The 9,041-nt window shown below is 42.5% G+C and overlaps 1 protein-coding gene across 1 annotated transcript; it reads right to left on the reverse strand.

The window, feature by feature from the left end:
* Positions 1-533: 533 nt before the first annotated feature.
* On the reverse strand, positions 534-3,077 carry LOC130403460 (chaperone protein dnaK1-like; the record flags this gene model as incomplete). Its single annotated transcript, XM_056607828.1, has 2 exons — positions 2,966-3,077; positions 534-1,871 (listed from the first exon to the last, which is right to left on the reverse strand). A coding segment is annotated over exon 2 (1,332 nt), but the record flags the coding sequence as incomplete, so codon positions are not given.
* Positions 3,078-9,041: the final 5,964 nt, after the last annotated feature.

A 9,041-nucleotide genomic window follows, 5' to 3' on the forward strand; every position in this document is an offset into this window, starting at 1 on the left:
CCCCCCTCTCTCTCTCTTTGACTCTCTCTTCCACCCCCCCTCTCTCTCTCTTTGACTCTCTCTTCCACCCCCCCTCTCTCTCTCTTTGACTCTCTCTTCCACCCCCCCTCTCTCTCTCTTTGACTCTCTCTTCCACCCCCCCTCTCTCTCTCTTTGACTCTCTCTTCCACCCCCCCTCTCTCTCTCTTTGACTCTCTCTTCCACCCCCCCTCTCTCTCTCTTTGACTCTCTCCCACCCCCCCTCTCTCTCTCTTTGACTCTCTCTTCCACCCCCCCTCTCTCTCTCTTTCTCTTTGACTCTCTCCCTCTTCGACCATCTCTCTCTCTCCCCCCCCCCCTCTCTCTCTGACTCCCTCCCACTTTGACTCTCTCTCCCTCTCTTTCTCTGACTCTCTCTCTCTCTCTCTTTCTCTGACTCTCTCTCTCTGACTCCTTCCCTCTCTGACTCATTCCCTCTGACTCTCTCTCTCTCCCCCTCCCTCCCTCCCTCCCTCCCTCCCTCCCTCCCCCCCTGAATTTTTTTTCCCCATAATTCCGATTCTTGGAAATTGCCAGTAATTGTGATTTTTGGTAAAATGGATGCAATGATGATCACTAGGAGGGAAGGGGTGAATGGATGTAATTATTACATCAATACCCTTAGTAAATACTAAATCCAGTTTACTTCCTTTATTGTGAGTGGGACCATTCACATGCTGAAGAAAATCGTGTTTATTAGTAAGCTGCTGGAAAGTTTTTGTTGGTTCAGCGAAATTAAAATCCCCAACTATAATGATTTTTTCATGTTCGCGTATGATGGACAACATATGTTCAAACTCCTTATAAAAGGTTTTTTTAAGATTGGGCGGCCGATTGGGCGGCCGATAGACAGTCACAGTAAGCAGGACTTCAGGCTTTTTGATCATCAATGCTAAGTATTCAAACGATAGAAAATCCCCATATCGACATGGCTCAGATTCTGAATATCTCTCAGAATAAATAACAGCGACACCACCACCATGTGTTTGACCCGTTTTACCCGATCTATTGACGTGATGAGAGGTGTAACCAAATGGACAAGCCTTTCTCAGCTTATTGTGAGCAGAATCGTCGTCAAGCCAGGTTTCAGTTAAAAACATAAAGCCAATATTATTTTCAGAAATCAAATCATTCAATTTAGGGATTTTATCAGAGAGGGAGTTAAGATTCAAAAGTGCAAACTTTATCATCCTGGGGGTGAGGGGAATACATAGCTCCTCCAACTCCTTCAGCTTGCGTTTGCACTCCTCTTTCCTCGCCAGCTGGTCGTTCTTCAGCCAGTAGATGGCCTGCTCACACTTCTCCTCCACCTTCTTCCTGTCCTCCTCACTCACTCTGTCCTTCAGGTTGTCCCGCAGGCTGTTCTTCATGTTGAAGGCGTAGGACTCCAGGGCGTTCTTGGCCGCTATATGCTCCCTCTGTTGCTTGTCTTTTCCGTTGTATTGGACTGCTTCCTGCACCATCTTCTCAATGTCTTCCTTGTTCAGGCGACCCTTGTTGTTGACAATGTGTTTTTTTACTGTGCTTTTGTCCACAGCAGACACGTTCAGATTGCCGTCTGCGTCGATGTCGAAGGTGACCTCGATTTGAGGTACCCCTCTCGGAGCGGGCGGGATTCCCGACAGCTCGAACTCGCCCAGCGGGTTGTTGTCCTTGGTCATGGCTCTCTCTCCTTCAAAGACCTGGATCAGGACCCCCGGCTGGTTGTCGGTGCCTGTGCTGAAAGTCTGAGTCTGTTTGGTGGGGATGATGGTGTTCCTTTTGATCAGGGGCGTCATGACTCCTCCGGCCGTTTCGATGCCCAGGGATAGGGCTGTCCTGCCACGGCTGCGGTAGGCGTCCAGCATGGTGGCCTGCATGGCAGCACCGTAAGCCGTGGATGAGTATGGGAGTATGGGGATAGCTTTATGGGAGTTTACAGTTAAATGATAAGTGTTAGAAATTATTATTAGTTATGTCTTCAGAATAGCAACATTTATAAAGAAATTAAAAGAATGTTGACCGTTCCAATAGTTACAACATTGAAGTAATAATGTAATCTGTAAGAAAGTGTGTTATAATGTATAAGGTTAATCTAATAATAGTTTTACAAATATTTTCTAGGTATTATTATTATACATCTAGGTTATTATAAAGATTAACTGACTTTTTGAGAGATGGACTTATGGAGATGATTAAAGACAAGTCCTTCTATGGCAAGTCTTTCAAAATGTACTTATAATTAAAAAATAAAAGGTTTCTTTACCTTTAAGCGTGAAATCATCTTTCAAGATTGTCCAAAATTTCAAAGGACTTTATTGGCATTGACATATTAGGCCAACATTCACATTGCCAAAGCACAAAATGTCAAATATGATACAGCATAAGATACAAAACAATAGTACAAAATTAATTTTCGAGAAGGAAATCCTCATGTAACTTGTAACTAATAAATGTCCGTGTCCGGACATTCTCAACTTCTGTACCAGACACGTCATTCTTATATCTCACGGATGTGTCCCTTTCATGACCGTGTGTGCCAGTAAATTTCCACACTTCTGTGTACATGTCTATTTAACTTCTCTCTTATTTGTTGGCACTGAAACTCTCAGTGCCAGTTGTAAAGCTGTAGACGATAACTGTTTAGAGTCTAAACAGTTATCGTCCACAGCTTTAGAACAGGCTCAAGAGTCTAAACTTTAGACTCTTGAGTCTTAATGGCAGGGGCGGGATCTTCCCTTGAACAAACTGTATACATGGTTTGTGTATCTAAATACACTTTTCATCTTTCTGATACTGCCTTATGTCACATTGACGATGACAATCATCAATCGTCAATATTCTAAATTAAATATAAGTTCAGTGAATGTAATCAAAATTGCAGAGCTCCAGGCTCAAGTGGATAAATGACCTATAGAAATAGGCTTGTTTAACAAAACATGGAACATAGAAATAAGGGTTTGCTTACATTTGTCGGTCTTCTCAGTCTTGTTGATCGTTTCAGGCTTTTTGTGGTCAACTGACGGTACTGTGGGTTCTTTTATACTAAACATTTGTCCTCTAGATCATTCTGGAACATCCTAGGTAGTGCCCACATTAGGGTGACGTAGGCCATAAGGTGTAGCCGTCTTTCAATGATGTGACATCCCGTGCTATTTGTTTCTCCCATGTGAGAAACTAAATAGATATTGTGCAGTTATTCATTTGTTTTTTAAGTCTGCAATAGTAATCATATTTCAATAATGAGTAGTTCGGCTTCACGGAACAATCTGGGCGAGACATAACCGGAACAACCTTAATAAAAAAAAAGGGTAAAATGACCAACCAACAGAGGAGAGCAGCAGAGAGAAAGGATGACAAACCAGCAGAACAGGTTCACCAAATCACCTGCCCATCCCGAGAGAGCGAGATCGTCAGTCTAAAACAATCATTGAATAAGTTAAACACTGCGCCAGCAGCACTTTTTCCTCTCTAAGCATGTTTAAAGTAGCTTTAAAACGTTCTAATGGGAAAGAAATAGACCACATTTTCACACATAAGAGGTATCAGAGGAATGAGAAGAAACAGAGGTACATTCTATAAACAGTAAGCAGTGGCAGATCTAGGGTGTGGCCAGGGGACTGCATCCCGGCCACCCCATTGGCCACCCCTGTCGTATTTGCATATTTTATTTGTATATGTATTGTGGCAGACGCCAGGGAGAAGTGAGGGGAGTGGTTTAAGGGAGATATTTGGCAGCCTGCTGGCTCCACTCCCAAGCCTTTCATGGAGTTACTCCCGTTCACGATAACGAGGCAGGAGTGCTTGGGGTTAAAGGGGAGAGCAGGTTACCACAAGCCAAAGCTAGGGCTAGCAAACTTCAGAGAGTATCTGAGTGATCTTCTGTAAGCATTGTACCGCCAACGAGAGAGAGAGTGAGAGTGAGAGTGAGAGTGAGAGTGAGTGAGAAAGAGAGAGAGAGGATATAAAAACGAAAGGTTGGTGAAATCAATTCACGCTTATAAGGGATAAAATGGAAACCTTTTTTTTTTGCAATCATATTCCATTCGGGCCAACTTTATAAAGTCATTTTGTGTCCTTGCATGAACGCATTTACATCACATGTGGCCGAGTGCTTAGTCATTATACAGCATTTGAACAAAAAAAAGGTTTTATCCTTTTTATTGTACAGTGAGGTAGACAGGTAGGTATGGTATATAGAAAGGTAAAAGAAATAGAGGGGAAGACCTGCAGCAAAGGACCACGGGCATGGTACGCACTCTACGTGGAGAACCACGAGGAGGGGGACCAAGAAATACCCTTTTGAACCCTGGGGGCCAGCTCTGGCGGATTGGATTCAATGTTTAGGGACAGATCATTTGTGCTGATGACAGCGCATATGGTGGGAGAACAACGGTGTACCCTTTTGATTATTGTTTAAGCACAAAGATAATTATTCTATTACTCTAAAACAACATCCATGCTATTGATATATTACGTGTCAGATACTTTTGTCATTGATCTTGACCAAGGCACCTCAGAATTGGAGTGGGTCCCCAGGCTGGCCTGGCTACCACTGCTTCTACATAGAAAGGGTAAATACAGGACAAATGTTCCCACTGGGTGCAAGTGAAATTTCATAGTCATGCTACCTATAAATCTATTGGAAATTAATTTATTAAATGTTGAAACAAAACCTCACAAAACATTGTAAATGAAAATGAAGCCTCTCAAGTCAAGTCAATTTTAATTAAAGTGAAAAAACTAATGGATTCAACAAATGTACCATTTACAAAATCTGAAAGACAAAAGAGGGGAAGCAATTGATTAATTAATTAATATACATTTTCCGGGCTCTTCCATTCAGATCAGAATAGCTTCAATAATCAAAACTCAAAAATAAAAGTTCTCCACTCTGGCATTCGCCATTAACGATTGGCTTGTCCAAGAGCAAGGTGTCGTCACAATGTCACCTCAGACCCTTCTCCATGTTATCGCAGTGTGTACTTTGTCTTAAAACGTGTGTATACTGCGTCTTTAATGTCCGAGCCTTCCAGGGACGGTTCTACGTAGGGACCAGCAGGGGCAAGTGCCCCCGTAAAACTGAGCATGTACCCCCCAGTAGCCCCTCCTCCAAACGTTTAATTTTTCTATTTACCTTCGTCCGGATGGGAAGTCGATTACTTGCGATGGTGTGGCACTGTCGCACAAGGTGGAACTTGAGATTTATAATATATCACACTGACTTTAAGGCTGTTGGTGATGTATGATACTGAGTGGTTTGATGTCAGTGAAGGAAAGCAAAAGTTTTGTAATATTGACAATTGCTTTAAACAATGAAACATTTCAGTGTATAATATTGACAATTGCTGTAACTTAAGGAAACACTTAATACTATGTTACTGAAATAAATGCTGTAACGGGAAAAATGTAATTATTGTATATTGTGTTTTTGAATGCCGTTACTTAACACCCGAGACGGTACAAAGTCACTGTTTGGCAAGTCCCAAGTAAGTCCCAAGTCTTAGCAGTCAAGTCCGAGTTGAGTCCAAAGTCAAGACAGGGAAAGGCAAGTCGAGGCCAAGTCAGTGTCACACCAAAGCCAAGTCGAGTCCAAGTCACAAACTTTTTCAAGTCCTGAACAAGTCACCATGTATTTTTACTTAATAATGTCATTATTAGGCTGTTGATCATAATTTCAAATTATCAATCTAATGTACAGTGTCATTTCTTACAGTCATTTCAATAGTTATAATCTATTCATTGTTTCTGTCTTCAAATGTGTTATATGCACATGCGCCCAAATCCTATGTCGTCTCAGAAGACATGTGAGAGTGGACGGTGGGTTTGAATTGTATTAGTAGGCTACGGAAGGCACCACTGTGACCCTAAAGTTGGTAAAGCTGCGCCTTGACTAGTGTTGCATATGAGCTATGTATGGATGTCTGAAAGGACTGCTTGAGTGGATTTCAGTTACAGTATGCTACAATTTTCCTTAAGGAAATTTTCAATACCACCCGCCTGTGTCTTCAGTAGTAGAAGCTGAAGTAGTAGTAGTAGTAGCTGATGTAGTAGTAGTAGTAGCTGAAGTAGTAGAAGTAGCTTAAGTAGTAGTAGCAGCAGATGAGGTAGTAGTATAGTAGTAGCTGAAGTAGTAGTAGTAATAGCTGAAGTAGTAGCTGAATTTGAAGTACTAATGGTAGTAGTAGTACTGGTAGTAATGGTATTCTCTTTAAGAGAATAGCCTAGCCGGTGCGTGATTAAAAGTAGCCCAATAGGGGAAAAACCGCCCAATCTGGCAACAATGCTGAACGTCCTCACGCTCCAGCGTCAACGTAAACTAAGCCGTTTTGAAACTTGAACTGTTATTGGGAAGAACGAATCAAATTTCCGTTTGGATATTATTGAAGACATAAGTGTAGGTTTGTCTTCGCTCGCTGTTTTTTTCATCTTCATGGAAGTGAATGCGTCTTGGTCTTGGGCAGGGGTGGACTGGGACAAAAATCGGGCCCAGCACTTTGGGCTGGGCCCATCACATGCAAATATTTGAAGCAAATAAGCAACCCCTCGGTAAATCAAGGGTGAACATTTTCCAAATAGTGCAGATGGCTTTGCATAGGCAAAACATACTGAGCAGAACAGAGTTGTCTTTCTTACAGCATGTGAGCCACTTTCTGTTTATACCATCATTGGTTTCATAGATACACATAGCTTTTCTGGGGGGTTGTTGAGGCTGGAAGAATATACAAATCAATGCAATGAAATCCCTCATCTCGGTGTAGGCCTACAACTAGCTCAGCTTCCGCTTTGCTTGACCCTGAAGCTCCCTGTGTTGACGGTAGAGCTACATTTGCATGAAAATGACAAGCATAAATTAATTCTAATTTAGCAGGCCAATAAATTAAAGGGAATAGTAGATATTCTCTTAATTTATGTTTTTTTTTTTAAGGCTAATATTAATGAGTTTAGGAGTTTAAGTCATTATTATATTGCCAAACATTCCCGTTAGTGCACCTGTCATATCTATGCTGCTGTGTCCTGTTCCTTTTCAAAGTTTTCGTATCCCTCTGTGACTTCAGAGGGAGGTAAACGGGAAGATTTGACAGAACGCGGAGCAGTCCGATTTGGGAGGGCCGTTCGGCCGCTCGCTTTGCCCCGATACACTGTTTAAAAGTGATACCACCTCTAAATTTAGGTTATGCGTTTTGCGCTGTTTGCGAATATCTAGCAGGCCAGCCGAAGTCACTTTCATATTTTTTTATTTTCTTAAAAAAAAAAAAAATAATAATCCTTACAAAAACAATAGGGATCCAACCTGTTGGCTTGGACCCCTAAAAAAGGACAAATGACGGCCGGTGTAAGTTCCATATTGGCTCGGCTACCAGATCGGCTCGGGGTCCGTCGTCTGCTGATTACGTTACACAATATCATTGGCTGTACGCTTGAATGGGCGTAGGCTACATTGTGATTGGCTGCTAAGGGACAGTTGTGATTGGCTGTTTTGTGCTGTAGCTCTGGCTGTCGTCATAGCAACCACAGCGAGCACATGTGTGAGCGCAAGTAGGTCTGTCTAGTTTCGGTTTGTGTTGCCAGATTGGGCATATATCCCGTTTTTCCAGCCTAACGTGATTCAAAGTAGCCAAATCAGGCTGAAAATGTGCCCAATCTGGCAACACGGACGGCTTATCTTAACAGCCAAGATGATTCCGAGGGATGTTTTGTTTTTAGAAGAAAACTATCCATACAAATAGGTTGGGAATGGTCTATGTTCAAAATGAAAGATCATTACAGGCTCTTTAATTTAAGCCATAAAAGACCTTATTGCTGTAGATAGCGTATTGTGTGACGTAATCAGCAGACGACGGACCCCGAGCCGATCTGGTAGCCGAGCCAATGTGGTACTTACACCGGTCGGCTCGGCCTGAAACCGTCTGGCCGTTCGGGAAATCTCCCGAACCTCCCGATGGCCTGTCCACCCCTGGTCTTGGTGGGAAATATATTAGATATCTAAAACACTAAATGTTTTTGACTTTTTTGTAGTTACTTACAGGTCAAAGAGGCAAAGTCAGAGTCAAGTCTCAAGTCAATAGCAGTCAAGTCTAAGTCGAGTCGTAAGTCATGCGTAATTTTGATGAGTCAAGCCTGAAGTCATCAAAATCATGACTCGTTTCTGACTCGAGTCAAAGTCATGTGACTCGAGTCCACATCTCTGCTTATTACCAAACTAAATATTTTGCGTCCCGTGTTCAATGTGGCCCTCCAACAAAACAACTGCCTCAGCCACAGGTAGATTGCCTCCGCATCCTGGGGCAGAGAGAGACAGACACACACACAGGTTGAGAGCAAGTCAGGCAGAAGGACATGCAGATCGACAGATGACAGATGGAAAGGCAGGCAGGCAGACGGACAGACAAGACAGACGCACAGAGAGGCATACAGACAGACATGCAGATGTCGAGGCTGACACAAACAGACAGATTGAGAGGCAGCCAGACAGGCAGACCATATATAAACATTAAATTAATACACAATATACACAATATTATTCTGTACACCTTATTACTTTTAGGCGTACTCAGTAGGGAGGTAACCAATCCAATACTATAGCAGTGGTCCCACCTTGCCCTTCAGTAGCTGCTGTTGGTGGAAAAACTGCTGGGTGAAGCCCTTCTCTGGCGCCCTCTGGTGGTCCACAGGCTGCCTGCGTGGCGTTCCTGCTGCACTACAGAACAATCCGTTTTCTTCATTTTTTAGTCACACGCGCATTAGCGAACTGGAGCAGAAGTCTGTGGTAGCCGTGAACTGCTTGGAGTCTAGGCATCCTCAAGTGTGAAACAGGTAACAAATAACCATGTCATTAAAATATACAGATAAAGGATATGTAGGAGATATAGATGTGCTATATGGGAGTTTACAGATAAAATATAGGCCTAAGTGTTAGAATTGAGGGTTATGTCTTCATAATAGCAACATTTATAAAGAAATTAACATAATGTTGTCAGTTCCAATCGTTACAACATTTAAACAATAATGTAATCTGTAAAAAAAATATGTTGAAGTCACAC

This window comes from Gadus chalcogrammus, chromosome 2 (assembly GCF_026213295.1).
Source record: "Gadus chalcogrammus isolate NIFS_2021 chromosome 2, NIFS_Gcha_1.0, whole genome shotgun sequence".
NCBI lineage: Eukaryota > Metazoa > Chordata > Actinopteri > Gadiformes > Gadidae > Gadus > Gadus chalcogrammus.